This window comes from Pristiophorus japonicus, chromosome 4 (genome assembly GCF_044704955.1).
Source record: "Pristiophorus japonicus isolate sPriJap1 chromosome 4, sPriJap1.hap1, whole genome shotgun sequence".
Lineage (NCBI taxonomy): Eukaryota > Metazoa > Chordata > Chondrichthyes > Pristiophoridae > Pristiophorus > Pristiophorus japonicus.
Window position 1 is genome coordinate 96,983,749 of NC_091980.1, and position 18,880 is coordinate 97,002,628.

The window sequence follows — 18,880 nt, forward strand, 5'->3', positions numbered from 1 at the left end:
TCGGGCCACAGCAGCCGGCCTGTACGTTCTGCCCTGTACATTTCTGCTCAAAACCGATGTTACAGTACTGGCCGAAACTTCTTCGTTCTGCGAAATCTGCTTGGTGTTGTCGCTGATGGACATAAATGTCTGGGCTATCGTTATGGCTTTACACAGATTCGCAGTTTCTACAGTCAACAGTTTGCGAAGGATTGTCTCATGTCCGATGCCCATTACAAAAAAGTCTCTGAGCATTTGTTGAAGAATCCCTCAAACTCACAATGTCCTGCAAGGCGCCTTAGTTTGGCGACGTAGCTCGCCACTTCCTGGCCCTCCGATCGTTGACACGTGTAGAACCGATATCTCGCCATCAAAATGCTTCCCTTAGGATTTAGGTGTTCCCGGACCAGCATACACAGTTCTTCGTAGGATTTCTCTGTTGGTTTAGCCGGGGCTATGAGATTCTTCATGAGGCCATAGGTTGTTGCCCCACAGACAGTTAGGAGGATCGCCCTTCGTTTGGTCGTGTTCTGGTGCCCTTCCAGCTCGTTGGCCACGAAGTATTGGTCGAGTCTCCCCACGAAGGCCTCTCAATTGTCCCTCTCTGAGAACTTCTCCTGGATGCCGACTGTTCTTTGCATTTTCACGCGGTTATTCTTTACCTCGTCGACAATTGTTACACTCATAATAAATGGTCAGACCAAGTACTGTGTGTAATGAGCAAGTGTGAACTTAGCTCCTTTATTATTGTTCCAGAGTGCAGATACCTCGTGGGTGACCTGCTTATACATTGTGCTCCCAATGCTGGGATCCCTTAGGACTCCAACAGGTAGGCCCTCTGGTCGACAGGTGTGATGCAGGTTACAAGGGGCTAAATACATAACAGTATTCATCTTAACTATCCGGTTATTTCTACTCTGACTAGCACGTGGCACTGGTAGCAATCCTGAGATTACTATCTTTGTATTTACAAGTTGAGGCGATCCGGAGCCCTTCACTCCCTGGTTGATCGTCTAAGTTCAAACCCTGGTGTGTGTGAGTTGGTCGGACCACTGCTGCACTGCACCTCGGCTGGTCTGAGCGGACTGTCAGGAACGGTGGGTTCATCCTCGTGATTGACAACGAGGTCGATTGTTAGTTGGGTGTGTGTTGGTGGATCGTCGATGGTGATGTCCTCTTCAAGTTGTTCCTGGTTGTCAGTAAATCGCAATTTGATCTGATCTAAATGCTTTCTGCACGTTTGGCCATTTAACAGTTTGATTATAAACACCCTATTCCCTTCCTTGGCCAAAACAGTGCCAGCAACCCACTTGGGACCATGACCATAATTCAGGACAAACACGGTCATTAACATCAATGTCACGTGAAACAGCCGTGCGATCATGGTACATGTTCTGCCAGTGTCGCCGGATTTCCATGTGATCATTGAGATCCGGGTGGACTAGGGAGAGCCTGGTTTTGAGGGCTCTCTTCATTAACAATTCTACAATTCTGCCGGGGGAGCCCGGTGAGCGAGTGGGGTCGCATCCAATAACTGAGCAGAATGTGAGACAAGCGGGTCTGCAGGGAGCCGTCCGTCACGCGTGATTGTTTGGACTGCCTGCTCCACTTGACCATTAGGCGTGGGCTTAAACGGAGCAGACCTGATATGCTTGATGCCATTGCAGGTCATAAACTCGTTGAAGTCCGAGCTGGCGAAACACGGTCCATTGTCGCTGACAAGGACGTCGGGCAAGCCATGGGTGGCAAACATGGCCCAGAGGTTTTCAATAGTGGCAGTGGATGTGCTGGATGACATGATTACGCATTCAATCCATTTAGAATAAGTGTCCACTACAACTAAAAACATCTTTCCTAGAAAGGGGCCAGCAAAATCTACATGGATCCTGGACCACGGTTTGGAGGACCATGACCACAGTGGAGCCTCCCTTGGTGCATTACTCAGTTGCGAGCAAGTGTTGCATTGATGCAAGCATGACTCCAAGTCCGAGTCAATGCCGGGCCATCAAACATGCGACCTGGCAATTGCCTTCATCACGACAATGCCTGGGTGGGTACTGTGTAGATCGCATATAAACGTTTCCCTGCCTTTTTTTGGCAAAACCATGCGATTACCCCATAAGAGACAATCCAACTGGACATTTCATCTTTGCATTGGTGAAACGGCTTAATTTCATCTTGCATTTCCCTGGGAACGGCCGACCAGTTCCCATTTAGGACGCAACTCTTTATTAATGATAGCACAGGATCCTGGCTGGTCCAGGTCCTGATCTGGCGAGCCGTGATGAGTGACCTCTCACTCTCAAAAGCATCCATGACCAGTAGCAAGTCTGCGGGCTGCGCCATTTCAACCCCAGTAGTGGGTAATGGTAGCCGGCTGAGAGCATCGGCACAGTTTTCAGTGCCTGGTCTGTGGTGGATAACATAGTCATAAGTGGATAATGTTCGTGCCCATCTTTGGATGCGGGACGAAGCATTGGTATTTATACCTTTGCTCTCTGAAAACAGCGAAATGAGAGACTTGTGATCAGTTTCAAGCTCAAACCGAAGTCCAAATAGGTATTGGTGCATTTTCTTAAAACCATATATACATGCCAACACCTCTTTCTCGACCATACTATAGGCTCTCTCAGCCTTAGACAGACTTCTAGATGTGTATGCAACCGGTTGGAGGTTGTCTGATACATTGCTTGCTGTAACACACAGCCGACCTCGTACGATGAGATGTCACAAGCTAGCACTAAACTTTTACATGTGTCATAGTGTACAAGTAACTTATTTGAACATAGCAGGTTCCTGATGTTCTTAAAGGCTGTGTCTTGAGATTTTCCCCAAACCCAGTCGTCATCCTTATGTGCAAAGGCTCTAACAACGTGCTCAACTGGGTAGAAAGTTACCGAAATAGTTGAGGAGTCCCAGGAACGAACGCAGCTCCATCACATTCTGTTGTCTGGGTGCATTCTTGATGGCCTCTGTCTTTGAGTCCGTGGGCCTGATGCGTCTGCTACAATCTTTCTCCCCAAAAATTCGACATCTGGCACCAGGAAAACAAACTTGAAGCTTTTCAGCCTGAGTCCCACTCTGTCTAGGCGATTTAGAACCTCTTCCAGGTTGTGTAGGTGTTCGATGGTGTCACTACCGGTGATCAGGACGTCATCTTGAAACACAACAGTGCGTGGAACAGACTTCAGCAAACTCTCCATGTTTCTCTGGAAAATGGCTGAAGCCGAGCAAATCCTGAAAGGGCACCTGTGGTATATAAACAGTCCTTTATGTGTGTTGATGCATGTCAGTCTTTTCGAAGTTTCAGCCAGCTCCTGTGTCATGTAGGCAGAGGTTAGGTCCAACTTGGTGAACGACTTCCCCCCCCAGCTAACGTTGCGAACAGGTCATCTGCCTTGGGCAGTGGGTACTGGCCCTGTAGTGAGACTCGGTTCATCGGTACCTTATAGTCTCCGCAGATTCTGACCGTGCCATCGCTTTTGAACACTGGAACAATTGGACTGGCCCACTCGTTGAACTCGACTGGCAATATGATTTCTTCGCGTTGGAGTCTGTCCAGTTCGATCTCGACTTTCTCCCTCATCATGTACGGAACCGCCGGAGCCTTGTGATAGATGGGCCGTGCATCGGGGTCTAGGTGGATCTGTACCTTGGCGCCTGTGAAGTTGCCGATGCCTGGTTCGAATAGTGAGGGAAATTTGCTCAGCACTTGAGCACACGAGGCGTCATCCACTGAAGATAGTGCTTTGATGTTGTTCCAATTCCATCCAATCTTTTCTAGCCAGCTTCTGCCAACAGCGTTGGGCTATTGCCTGGAACAATCCACAATGATAGGTCATGCACAGCTCCATCATACGATACCTTCACTGCTGCACTTCCAATGACTGGTATGAGCTCTTTGGTGTAGGTATGCAGCGTTGCAATAATCGGGCTCAGTTTGGGCCTTTGTGCCTTATTGCCCTAGTTTCTTGAAAGCCTTCTGGCTCATTATTGATTGCCTTGCACCCATGTCCAACTCCATGGATACTGGAACTCCATTTAATTTGACTTTCAGCAAGGTGGAGATTAGAGATAGTAAGGGGAAAAAGTCACTGGTGGGCGTAGTTTATAGGCCCCCAAATAATAACTTCATGGTGGGGCGGGCAATAATCAAGGAAATAATGGAGGCATGTGAAAAAGGAACGGCAGTAATCATGGGGGATTTTAACCTACATATCGATTAGTCAAATCAAATCGCACGGGGTAGCCTGGAGGAGGAATTCATCGAATGCATATGGGATTGTTTCTTAGAACAGTATGTTACAGAACCTACAAGGGAGCAAGCTATCTTAGATCTGGTCCTCTGTAATGAGACAGGAATAATAAACGATCTCCTAGTAAAAGATCCTCTTGGAATGAGTGATCACAGTATGGTTGAATTTGTAATACAGATTGAGGGTGAGGAAGTAGTGTCTCAAACGAGCGTACTATGCTTAAGCAAAGGGGACTACAGTGGGATGAGGGCAGAGTTGGCTAAAGTAGACTGGAAACACAGACTAAACGGTGGCACAATTGAGGAACAGTGGAGGACTTTTAAGGAGCGTACACGTGGTGTACCGCAGCACATTTGCACATTCGCTGGAGGTGCTCCATTGTTGCGCAACCTTTGCACACATAGTGCTTGAATCGACATTGATGGGCCTGCTGAATAACCCTGCAGCGCCAACACGGTACCAATGGATTCACATTCACCCCCGATGGCAGACTCTGAGTCATCACAGGTTCTGCAGCCGCAGACATATAGGCCCTGCCACATGCAGTTCGGCCTGCTAGCGACGTCATTTTATGCACAGTACTTGCCGGTGAGCTTCGATGTTGAGAAGATATTTGTTTGGTGCCATCGTCCGTGGCCATGCATACCTGGGCGATCGCGATGGCCCTGCTCAGGTCTAGGATTTCGGCAGCCAACAGCTTTCGAAGATTGGCCTCGTGGTTGATGCCCAACACGAAAAAGTCCCGCAGCATTTCCCCCAATGCAGCTCCAAAATCGCAAGGTCCTGTGAGGCGTCTCAGGTCAGCGACATAATCTGCCACGTCCTGGCCCCAGAGCGATGGTGCATGTAAAAACAATACCTGGCCATGAGGATACTCTGCTTCGGCTTGAGATAGTCCCAAATCAGTGTGCACAACTCTGTATATTCCTTCTCCATTGATTTTGTCGGTGCAAGCAGATTCTTGGTAAGGCCAAATATTTTAGGCCCACAGACGGTGAGGAGAACTGCCCTGCGCTTGACCGCGTTAGTGTCTCCTTCCAGCTCGTTGGTTACGAAGTACTGGTCGAGATGCTCGATGAAGGCTTCGCAATCATCACCCTCTACAAATCTCTCTAATATTCCAACGGCAGCCATGGTTGCGTGAAGGTTCGTATTCTGTTACTCGTCGCCAATTGTTGTGTATAGAAGAACTCCATGAGGCTGAGTACTGTGAGCTAAACTTAGTGTGACCTTAGTCTTCCTTATTACAACTCAAGGGTGCCTAAACAACATGGCAGCCAACCTTTTATACTGGCCCTGCATGTGAGTGCAGGTGACCATTAGGACTCCAACAGTCGCGCCCTCTGGTGGAAAGTATTACATAGTTACATACATAACAGTCCATATGTCAAATCCATTGATGTCCAGCTGAATTCTATATGAGAATTATAACCAGTGTGCTTTTATCAACATCAACACCTTGGCTGCCCATGCTTGCAAACATCGCACCACCACACCTACACCATAAATATGCAGTCTCCAGAGAATACAACCACTACACCAGCAAAGACATGCCGATCCAAGCCAACTTTAACAACCTATCACCAATCCGTCTCAAATCTAGAAGGCTATTTTGGACGGTCACTGAAGCCCTTCAGCGATCGCCCCTCAGCCTTGATGACCGATAGCGAAATGCTTAGAAGAACTGTGACATATGGAATGGATTCCTTATAGAGGGCCCCATAGTACAACCTGAAGCACAAGCAGTGGACAATCATCAGCCGCCTCAGAACTGGTCATGGTAGAAGGTGGAAGATTAAAGCATCCCCATCATGCGACTGTCAAACCCTGGAGCATATCATTGAGCACTGCCCTCAGAGGATAACCATGTTGTTACACTGGAAGCTTTGGCCTGGATATCTAATTTAAATATTGACATTGGATTTGCTTTGCTACTACCATACGAAAGAAGAAGACAACTTTATTCTTCTGCCTCCCTTCTCCACCTTCAAAATGGATTTTTTTTAAACAAAAAGATAGGTGGAAAAATTGCCTATAAACACCAGTTTTCAAACCAATTGAAAGCCTAGATTCTAAAGGTTGACCAGTTGCATCATAGATATAACCAAATCCAACTTTTAATCATAAAAGCACCTTCAGGGTGGTACCTTGTCAATGATTATATTCATCAGCACCTCCCACGGCTTGAAAATGCTTGGAACACCCTACACGTAAAAACATTCCAGAATCTCTTTTAGCCCCTTTCACCGCAGGTTAATTCTCCTTTTAAAATTATTTTAACTAAATTCCCTCACACCTTCAGGTTCAATGGGCCCGAATTTGGTGAAGGCTCCTGCCCGCCCAAGTGCCGCCCAAAGAACCGCCGATGGCCGCCGAGGTACCTGACGGTACTTTGGGCAGGGTTTTCATCAAATAGGTCCTTCATAGGGCGGCAGGTTGCAAATGAGGGACTTACGCTGCCAATCTGGGCGGCAGCTGGCGGGAGCTCCCAATCTCCACAGCAAAGGCGCTTGCTGTCCAAATGCTGCTGAGGATGGAGTCAGGCCCAAGAAGGGTCGAAGACCTGCAAAGAAAAAGCATTAAAAAAAAACATCGGAACACCTTCAGGGAACCCCATACAGGTAAGTTCCTGTAAAGAAAAAAATGTTTACTCACATTTTTTTTCAGCTCTTCATACCTACCATCGGGGACAGACCAGCCTCCTCGCAGCAATCCATCCCTGTTCTGGCGCCGACTACCGCCCGCACCAATCTGGCATCTCGGCGGGCGGGAGTTCACTTACGCCACTTGGCCGTCCGCTGATGTCAGCGGGCGGTTCTCTGCGGCTCTCCCCTCCTACCCGCTCCAGAGCAGATCGAAACTGGCACTGGACGGAACCCGAGGAGGAATGTCAGTGGCAGTGGGTGGTGAGTGCATCAGTTTCAGGCCCAATAACTGCCCCAAGCCAGTTCCTCCAATGATGCTATCAATAATCACCATTTAGGGGTGCAGAGACCCTTCCATCAATTCATACATCTGGCTGGAGCAGTGGTAACAATGGTGATTTGTGAGCTTAAGAGCAAATGTCAAGGCACAAAGAAGCATTACACTGACACCTTGTGATATCAGCAGGCATCTTATGGTACAACTGCCAGTCAGAATGTTAAAGCACCAAAATAAACATGAATAACATTGGACAAGTAAATACAGAGGAATCGTGTAGGCCAGGACCATCAAAATATAATTGTTGAAAGCCACCACAAAGAACAAAATTGTGACCTATAAACTTTATATGAGGTAGCCAAGCAGAAAAATCTCACATGCACCAGCATAAGAATTGCAGATCCAACTTGTAACAACGTGTATTTGAAGCTGCAGCCTGGGCTCAGGAGTTTATGATGTGTATCAAGCCATATAGTCACAAATTTCTTTAGATCAGAATCACATGCATATAGATTTAACTACTGTTTTATTTGAATGAAACACAAATAGTACAGTAAGCTACTCAATTACTCAAGAATTTTTAGCCACTTCTTTTTCACATAGTGTTTGCTTATTTTGGCCATCTAGTTGCTGACACCCTCTTCTGTTCAGAGTTATGGGTAAATGTCAGCATGTCTTGCAGTTCCTGCTTAAATCTTAAATTTCAACACTGTTCTAATTCACATAATCAAAAGAATTGGGAGGATGAACTTTGCACATGAACTAAAAGTCATCCAAATACACAGATCCAAAACTATAAATCCAAAGCATGCAGACATCCACATTCACATTTACTGATGCTCAATATTCATATCACCCTTCGATATAAATGAGTTGAGAAAGTATAAATTTAGATGCTGAAAGCTCACCCAAGACTACATACAGGAAGGAAGTGCTACTTACTTGGTTCTGGATAACACGGCAGAGGATGTAGGTAATCTAAAGTAAAAAAAAGAAAGACTTTGATTGATATCAAAACGCAAAACATTTCACAGCCAATGAAGTACTTTTGGAGTGTAGTCACTGTTGTAATGTAGGAAACGCGGCAGCCAATTTGCACACAAGCAAGCTCCTACAAACAGCAATGTGATAATGGCCAGCTAATCTGTTTTTTTTGTTATGTTGATTGAGGGATAAATTTTGGCCAGGACACCGGGGATAATGCCCCTGCTCTTCTTCGAAATAGTGTCATAGGATCTTTTATGTCCATCTGAGAGAACAGATGGGGCCTCGGTTTAACGTCTCATCCGAAAGACGGCATCTCTGACAGTCCTGGACTCCCTCAGCACTACACTGGAGTGTCAGCCTAGATTTTAATGCTCAAGTACCTGGAGTAGGACTTGAACCCACAACCTTCTAACTCAGAGGCGAGTGTGCTACCCACTGAGTCACAGCTGAAAGTAGGGAAACAATTGGAAGACAGTGACCGCAATATAATTAAGTTCCGACAAGAACAGAAAAGTAACAATCCAAGGATCCTGATAACACTTAGGAAATAAATAATGGAGGTTTCCCAGAAAATTTTCCAAAATTTTGTGGAAGGAAAATGTGTCAGCTCCCCTCTTGAAAAAATGAGATAAGGATAAGTTCAGAAATTATAGACCAGTTAGTCTTACTTTAATTGTTAATAAATTGCCAGATTCGATAACATGGGATGAAATTACAAAGCTCTTGGAGAAACATGAGCTAATTGGAAATAGACAGTACGGATTTCTAAAAGGCAAAAATGTGCTTGACCAATCTTTTCTAACTTTTTTAAAGAACAGAAAGAATATGGATTTTCAAAAGGTGTTTGATAAGTTATCGCAAGAAATATAGGGGAATATGGCCACAAAGATAGAGATGGTGAAAGAGCAGAAAGCAAAGTGCAAGGACAAATGTAAGTTTCTCAGACTGGAAAGAAGTGGTGAATGGTGTTTCACAGGTCTATGATGGGATTGCTTCTATTTATTATGTAAATAAATTATGTAAATTGAGGAATAGAGGAAATTGTACAAAAATACGCCGATGACACCAAATTGGGAGTATAGAAAATTGTGACAAAACCTGCAGGTTGACATAGATCGGTTAGCAACGTGATGGATAGTGTCAGACTTAGCTCAATATAGAAAACAACGAAGTAATTTTGGAAGTAGAAAAAGAGAAAGAAAATACATATTATATTATAAGATTTTAAATAGAGTATAGGGATCTTGGTGTACAGATCATTAAAGGTGACAGTTCAAGTAGATATGAACATAAAAACAGCAAACAGAATCCTTAGTTTTGTATCTAGAAGCAAAAGCAATGAGCTGATGTTGAATTTGTAAAATACTTTAGTTGATCTGCATTTTTGGGCACCCCACTATAGTAAAGGAATAAAAGCATCTGAAAGGGTGCAGCGTAAGTTCACTAGGATGTTACCAGTGATAGGAGGTTACAGTTGAGAAGCTGCATGTTTTTTCACTCCACCCGAGAAGATTAAGGGGTGATCTGATAGAGGTCCTCAAGATCATGAGGAGTTATGAGCAAGTAAATAATGATTGTTTCCACTCGTCAGCTACACAGCAATGAGAATGCTACAGGTTTAAGATAATTACATAAAGCATTAAAGGAGAGGTTGGGAAAAGATTCTTTGCACAAATTATGGTTGGAATGGGGATTTTTTTTTGTCAGAAATCATTTCAGAATTCATAATCTTTTAATAAAGAGGTAATTAGATGTTGCTTGAAAATGAGGAATATTAAAGTGAATGGGAAATGACAGAGTATTAATTCATGTTGAGAACATTGGTGCAAATTTAAAATGGACCAATGGGCCTGTTTCTGCACTGTAACATGCCAGACGTTTATAATGTAGTAATGCTGAGGTTCGCCTGAGGCTACCTCACATCCCAACAGCAGGTTCGTGCAACACTATTAAGCTGTGTGCTTTCGTGCCAATAATCACCCATGATGTCCCTGAGGGAAAAATTCAAATGTGACAAGTTATTAATTTTGACAAAGTCATCTCTAGGCTGAAAAGCTATGCCACCAGTCACCATCTTGGTTCACAAAATTATCCTATTAACTATTATGGTAGGTAGCAAGGTGTACAAATGTGTGAAAAATGTAGAAATCTTGCTCAAGATTTTTGAAGATAATTGTTGATTTCGAAGCCTTAACACGTCTATCTGCTGCTAAAGTAGAGCCTAATTAAAGATGGATGTAATTCAGCTGGCATTCAGGATACAAATTAACTATACATGTATGTGAATATTACCTGTTTGTGTGGTCAGGGATAGGTTTCAGAACGCTACATACAACAACTGAACACTGAAACCTGGAACTTTGCATAAAAGGACCCTCCCTCTACAGCCGGCATACACACTGAACTGGATAGAAGAGATAGTGTGCCCATGTCACTTCTGGGAGGCAAATATATATATATATATAAAAGGTGGCTATTCTTCCTTTCTCTTCCACCTACTTTGGGTAGTAACCATCAGGCTCTCTGTGCACCAATTTCAAAACCGCAACACATGCATCTTCTTAGTTGGCGTGGCTTTTGTTGGTCCTAAGCAGGACATGGTGGCCAAAATTCTTGAAGTAGCCCAGGAACGCTTCCAAAGTCTGTTCTGATGTAGGGCAGGAAGTACAGAAAACTTGCTTGCACCCAGCGACTGGAACTTCCCAGGCAAGTTACAGAGGATGGAAGCCCAGCGGATCCTAATCGCACCCCAAACTACAGCACACCACCTCGCTATCTAACAGACGATCCACCCTTATTGTGTCCTTGTTCTCCAGCAGAATTTTTGGCCTAAAATGTTAGTAATAACAGTGGTTACTTGGCTAAAAATGACTACAGCTTGCATACACAGCTTAAGCAATAACCTTCAGCTAACCGTTATTCAATGAACTTGAAGTGAATGAACAAGTTAGGTTCAGGTTACTTATTCATGCTATGCTACCTGTAACTATTTAAATTTACAGAGATTCACTCAGAGAAAATGATTAAAATACAAAATCAAAATCATACATTTAGGTAAAATTCAGCCACCCAAAAACAAACCTGTTAACTGTAGGGGAATCGGAACAAGCCCATTTTATACCAAGATGAACCTCCAATACATATTCTCACTATATGTGTAACATTCTTTTTTACAATATAATTGGCATGAAACCCATCTTAAAGACCCTGGGGTCAAAAATCTGGGAGCATAAGTGCCAAGATGTACCAGCCTGGGAACCCGTCGGAGTCAAGGGATGGCCCTTTATTAACATATCATGCCTAAGGGCATGCATACCTGTCTTCACAATGGTTCCTCTCCTTCAAAGGCTCACAGATTCACCAATGCAGACCGTGGCCAGATACTTGGGTCCTGGCCTAATTTTTGGCCCTTCACCCATTCCTATCAGGGTTACAACAAGAGCGTGACACAGATATTCGGCCCTCACTTGTACTGAAGAACTATGTCATAATAGACCAAATAATATTAATAATTCAATGATTAAATCTACATCAAGAGGCTGTTAGTTTTTCAACAATCACCTGGTCTATCCCATTGCAAGAGAGGATTTGCAGGTCATTCCACAGGTAAATGTTTATGCATTTACAGTAGTTTACCATCACTGCACTTACTGTAAATTTCAACTGTTAAAGGAAAAAACTATTATTTTACATTGAGCCAAGGTTCCTTTGCTGATGGATATCAATTACAAATGGTCTAGATTGTAGACCAGATAATGGAAGCCGGTCCGTCTACTTATTATGGCAATACCGAAAGATTCATTTAATTCTGCTGTAAATTAGAAAGGTAAAATATATTAGAATGACACACTTGCTATTAGAAAACTGAAGGCTGGAAATAGAAGTAGGATCAATAGATACATTTAAAAGTCAAACAAAATTAGAAAATATTTCAATGAAATTTGTATAAAAAAGTCATTTTTTAATACTGATGATTTTGAACCTTTACTGTAATTGGTGCTTTAATCAGCACACTGCCTTTTATGCAACTCCATAAAATATTTAATTAATAATTAAATTATTTAGCTATTAGTAGACAAAAGGACATTGATTGAAAATATTTATGATCTAGAGCTGCTGTATTTGCTATGATTTCTAATAATTATATAGACCAGTACCTTTATTATTACCATCATGCTCAGTGTTTAAAAAATCCAGATAATTAAAAAATACAATGTCGGAAATTTACGGTCAGTGGAGAAGCGACGGCGATCGCCGCTGATTTCGGAGAAAGCTGCCCACAAAGATCTAGCGATCTCTGTAGCATAAATTTCAGCTTTGCTTGGTTTGAATCTGGCACCAAATCAAGTGAATCGCCAACATCCAGCAACAGTGATGTCATCAATCAGGCTGAGCAGCCAATCCCATTGACGAATTCTCACAGACAACAAACTAGGAAGTAAAATGTACAGACTCTAATTTACTTTTAGTAAATTTTACAGAGAGAAAAATAAAAATTGGGACATACACATATGATTAAGGTTGAAGCTGAAATATCATAAATAAACTTTTAAAAACAATTTAAGAACCATGTAATTCTTAATCATCATAATGGAAAAATTTGATATTCTACAAATATAAAATTAGTTTTTCAGGGCCAGAACAGTTGTTTCGCAGACAATACGCCATTAAAAACCCAGTTACACCTTTTTCAACAAGGCTTTATTTTTTCGGAGCAGGAGGGTGGGAAGAATTTAACAGTGATATTCCAGCATAACAGGGGAAGTTTTCATCCTTCAGTTTGATTTGAATTGATTGCCAGCTCTGGGGAGTTCCACAATGCAACCTGTGGCGGAGCAGTGAATGACTGACACAACTTCTAGATTTCAGTGTTTATCTCTGCATGCGCTAAATCATGAAGTTGCTGTCAGTTTCAGAGGGGTAATGACGGCATCAACATATGCATAATGGGTCAGAAATTGCGGTCGGAGGCTTTCCGCGGGCGGATGCCACCGACTAAATTATTTTTTACGAAAGTAGCTGGTGGTCCCGGAGGAACAAACACTTCCGGTCTGAGGCCTAGATGCGGAGCCCACACATCCCAGGAATGTAAGCGCAACCTGAGATCACGTGGTCCTGGACCACCAATGAATATGGAGTATTCTCATTGATAATAATGGTGAGTTCCATTTGTACGGAGTTCCCATTACTATCAATGAGAATACCCCCAAAAACACAACACAATAAATTTAAAAAAAACACCTTACATATTTAAAATTATTTGAAATTGAATTAAATGTTTTAGGGGAAATTTTTTTTAAAAATGTGTTAATAGGGTTAAAAATAAACTTACCTTAATGAACAGGGATCTTAATATAAAAATTAGTGATAAAATGTTATTTTCTATCTTTTAAAACTCTTATGCTGGTATGCTTTTTCCAGGCGTAAGAGTTTTAAGGATATTCGCTGGGCAAGAGTTGGGAAAATAGCCAAAATCTCTGCCCGCGAAGGCCCTTCTACTGGGGATGCATTGGAACTGTCAAAATAAATTTTGACAGTTTGCAAGTGCTGGATTTCAGCGTATGCGCTTTGTGCGCCTAAACCCGGAACTTGCAGGGCTTCTTTGGGCGCATGCGCACATCGTATGCACCCGGAGAGGCTGCAATTTCAGGGTAAATATGTTGATGTGATAGATGTATCATATATCATATGTCTTCTTCTTCTTCTTAGGCGGTCCCTCATATCGAGGATGACTTGTTTCCACCAAAAAAAGATGAGTTCACGGGTGTTTCAATTAAGGACCTAATATTCCAGATCCCGAACTGCATATTGAAGGGTAGAAGATGCCTGTGCATGGATTTTTTTAACGTTTGGTGGCCGTTGCACACCAGCCACCACACGGGCTTGACAGAGCTAGGTCTTGGTCCAGTGGCAAGGATTAACCAGGACTGGAGACCAGCTCTGCTGCATGGACCTAGTGCACACACATATCGCAGTGTGGGCTGGCCCGTGCTGCCCATGGGCCCTCGCCTCTTCTGTGTGCAATTATAGAGAGGAGAGAGAGAGAGAGAAAAACACGAATAATTTGCTTTCTTCTGAGCTCATAGGTCTCTGAATTGCCTTGGGACAACTTTCTAGCCTCGGTGACATTGTGATTGTGACGTCCTATCCAGTAAATGGATTCATAAGCTCTATTCACAAATCCTGTATTCTTACAAAAATGGCTATCACTTATTTGACTGCTACTTTTTCCCATACAGTAATTGTCCCCAACCTACTTATCCTGGATACTATTCAGGGAACAGTTGAAGATATCTGATAGAGTTATTGTTCACTTGCAAAGATTGTGTGAACAATTGGGTGAAATAGAAACTATTTGTTTACCTGACCTGTGAGTTCTGGCAGCTGCCCCTTGTGTACCAGAGTGGGTTTCCTAAGGCAACAGTGCACATGAAGGTTAATTGTATTCACATTATACAAAACTCAACATGAGTTTAATTACTAATTATGAGAGGAGAATGTTTTCAGAGGTCCTCCATATAGCATGCATTAGAAAGTTTTTTTTTAAAAGCAAAGCAATGATGAGAAGAAAATATTCAGCAACAACTGATAATATGAGACTGTGTAAAGTTAGCAGAAGATGCCATTACATTTAACCCATAAAAATGATGAAAACATATGTTGCTCCTGAAGAAAATTACTGAATGGGCTGATTAATGCACATGCCTGCTCTCTGTACTTGAAATTTTGGGTGAGGGCTGGAAAGCAAAGATGTTTATTTAATAGAAGTGATGCCCAGCATTTCCTTTCGACACTAACTGTACAGCACAAACTTCTGAGAGAAAACTTCAAAAGCTAACAGCTACAACCAAGTAAAATACTCTGAATGAGAAGAATAGGTTAACCGAGGCCAGGTTGGTAGATTTACTGATCATCTCTAAACTGTCCATTTCTCAAAAAGTTACCAGAGACAAGAAAGTATTGGCCTCAGACTTAGATTTTTTTTCTTTGTCAAAATGCAGTAAAAAAATCTAATCCATATCTTTGTTTAAACTCAGTATGAATGTCTCACCTTAGAGCAGGAGTGTCCAAACAGTGGCCCCTCAACCCTCACATGTGACCCTTGAGTCACAGACAATTCAGTAATATTCATGTTCATATTTCTTACACACTAGTTTGCCCTCTGAATTGTGTGTGCAGTGGGAAGGGCTGTTACTTTGTTGGCAGATAAATCGTAAATCAAAATTCCAAGACCAGTTAGCAACAACTTGAAACATGCAAATCAACAGGAACATAGACTTAAACTTTATATGTGACCATGGTACGAAGTTATTCTTTTTTTTAATATATAACTTAATACAATTTCATAGTAGAAAGAAAGGCGTTTCTTATTAAACAAAAGCTGAAAGAAAAGATAAAATGAAGACAATGCTGGTTGCTGTAGCCTCTTCCAAGAGGCAGCATTTTGTTTTGAAGTGAACTCAGCCCACAAATATTGCTTCTTTTCAGACAGAGGAGGAAAACTTAAGCTAAAAATACATTCTCAGCCTCATCTGAGGAAGTATCTGAGAAAAGTGTCTGCCACACAGGCCAACCACTTTACCATCTGGATGCACTTGGAGCTATTGGTTGCTGGTTTCCATAGCAATTTATAGTTGCAACCGACAGTTACTTTCCTGTTTCCTGCTTTTATGATTACACAAAGATTGTGTTAGAGTTTATTATCCAGTTAAATATAGCGTGCTTTATATTCCATGCTCATGTTTTATTATAGCAACTGTAATTCTAAATCGGGGTTATCCACTATGTCAGTCACTGTGGCTAATTGCGACCCCAGATATGGTGAATTGCATTTTTGATTAGTAAATTAAAAAAATAGAATAATAGACACTATTATTGGGAATGTGAGCTCAATATCATATTCACAAAGAGTATGCATTTGTACTTTAACCTTTTTGTGCATTTATTGGTAAAATGGTGAGTCAAAAAAAAGCAGAGTGTGCGAGTGTTTTTTGATTGTTAAGGATGCTTTACTTGGCTCTTGCTTATTGGTTTTCGCTTAAATGGTGTCTAACTCGTGCGTAAATTCTGGACTTCAGCACCATGGAAACATCAGCCAACATTGTATGGAGAGTGGAGCAGTCATTGTGATCAGCTCCATTAATCAGACTAGCCGCTCCAGGCTAACCTGACGAATAACAGGCAGCTCCAACAAGGCACGTCATGGCAAACAGCATCCAATCGCACTCTGGACAGAAACCTAGAAGTTGCACTAAAATATACTGTGTCTGATAAATTCATGCCAGAATTCCAAATTTGGTGAAAGAGAAAGATGGCAAAGTTTTGCATTGAATGGCGGTAGATGTTTGTTAAATAAATATACATGTGAAATGATTTTATCTGTAACATGCAAGTGTATGTAAGGCACTTTCTAAAATTAGTGCATGTTGCTAAAACAGTATTGCTGTAGCCATGCTTGCGGCTAGTCAATGATTTCTATTGGACACCACTATTCTAAATTAGCAAAATGAGAACTTGCACACTAGCACTTTTAGATCATGAAACCATAAAATCACCTCAATCATCTTGTTGATTTTAGCAGGTTTTACTATAAATGAACTCCCAGCAAAATACAATTCTAAGATATGGGTGGTCTTGATGGAACTTGAATGGTTCACTCTATAATGAATTACTAGTATCATTAAAACCAATTGAGAGAAAAATACCAAATGGCCATGGAAACAAAAGAGATACATGTTTCAAAGGCAAACAACAGGCCCAAGTTTGCCCAGGAGGTGCTCCGTTTTTTTTGGAGCAACTAGATTTTTTTGGAGTATCTTAAAAATTGCAATTCTGCCCATTTAATTTGCTCCAGTGTAAGTGAGTTAGTTAGGTTTTTTTTTAAGTTTAGTTTTTTTTCCAAAAGGGGGCGTTACCAGCCACTTATGCCTGTTTTGGCCATTTAAGCCAGTTTAGACAGCTAAAGGTTACTCCAACCTAACTTAGGCCAGCAAATGTGGCCACTTGTGGCCGCACAGAAAAACCTTGCGGTGAGTTAAGAAATTAGAGCGGTTAGCCAGAGATGAGGGGGCAGGGGGGAAGGGAAGTGGGAGGACCTTGCAAAACACTAAACACCTTCACAACAACATTAAAGAAGCATAAGAACATTTAAAGCACCAAGCACTAAACAAAGCAGTACATTTTAAGCACCAAGCACTAAACAAAGCACAAAAATAAGCATTCAATAACAAAAGGACCTGCACCTAACACCAAGACTTACAAAGCACTAAACAACTAGATTAAAAATGGATTGGTAAATTAGCAAATACATTATCTCAAGTCCTGTAAATAAGAGTTTCAGCCAAACTATTTTACAGAATTCCTTTTGAAAGCAGATGAAGAGAAAACTTGAATGTAAATCAACAAGAATTTAGGACCACATAATCAATCAATAAATAAATAAATAAACAAATAAAAAAATAGAATTCCTACCTTCAGCAAAGCTTTACTGCAGAAAAACACTAGCAGCTGGGTACTGTTGCATAGAGTCTATAGCAAGCTCTGCACAATCTGGCCGCCAATGAGGGAGCCCATTTGGCCAGGACTAGGGGCGGCGTGCTTTGGGCCCCTCCCACACAGCCTGCAGCACATACACGCAGATTCTGGGGGCGAGGAGCAACTGCACATGCGTGCACACTCTAGCGCGCATGTGCAGAGTGCCGGTACCTGGCTCCACCCCCCCACTGCTTGTGCTGCACCACGCCAAGGCCTACGACGTACCAAGGAGCGGGGAGAATACCAAGGTAAGTTTTGGGTGCTGTTTTTCGTCTACCAAGTCAACGCACCTCAGGCATGTGCGTCGAGGAGGTGCGTCGCTGAGTCGGGAGCAGCGTCGAGGAGGTGCGTGGTGAGGCAGCTACAGCGAGAAGGCAAAAAAGAAGTAGAAAGAAACAGAAAGGTGACATCACAGCCAAGGGGATAAGTGACTGGCTGGTAATTGGTGAATAGTTTTTCTTTTTTCTCTTCGATAACAGTGAGTAAACTTTAACATTGTTGTTGCTTATCTAAGGGTTAAGTCATGGCAGGACAGCTCAGTCACGTGTTATGCTCCTCCTGTACCATGTGGGAACTCAGGGACGACTCCAGTATTCCTGATGACTACGTGTGTGGGAAGTGTATCCGCCTCCAGCTCCTGACGGACCACGTTGCGGAGTTGGAGCTGAGGGTGGATTCACTCTGGAGCATACACGATGCTGAGAATGATGTGAGTAGCACGTGTAGCGAGTTGGTCGTACCGCAGGTAAAGGGTCCACAGCCAGATAGGGAATGGAAGACCAGCAGGAAGAGCAGTGCAAGGAAGGTAGTGCATGGGTCCCCTGTGGTCATCCCCCTGCAAAACAGATATACTGCTTTGAGTACTGTTCGGGGGGATGACTCATCAGGGGAGGGCAGCAGCAGCCAAGTTCATGGCACTGTGGGTGGCTCTGCTGCACAGGAGGGCAGGAAAAAGAGTGGGAGAGCGATAGTGATAGGGGATTCGATTGTAAGGGGAATAGATAGGCATTTCTGCGGCCGCAACCGAGACTCCAGGATGGTATGTTGCCTCCCTGGTGCAAGGGTCAAGGATGTCTTGGAGCGGGTGCGGGACATTCTAAAAAGAGAGGGAGAACAGCCAGTTGTCGTGGTGCACATTGGTACCAACGACATAGGTAAAAAAAAGGGATGAGGTCCTACGAAACGAATTTAAGGAGCTAGGA

At 42.8% G+C, this 18,880-nt stretch overlaps 1 protein-coding gene across 2 annotated transcripts in view; it reads right to left on the bottom strand.

Moving 5' to 3' along the window:
- Positions 1-18,880, bottom strand: part of neurl1b (neuralized E3 ubiquitin protein ligase 1B) — a 643,022-nt gene that overhangs the window by 304,641 nt on the left and 319,501 nt on the right. For both annotated transcript variants that reach the window (XM_070878444.1, XM_070878442.1), the window contains exon 2: positions 8,100-8,135. In XM_070878444.1, the coding sequence (XP_070734545.1) occupies positions 8,100-8,135 (36 nt within the window). The remainder of the gene's footprint in view (positions 1-8,099; positions 8,136-18,880) is intronic.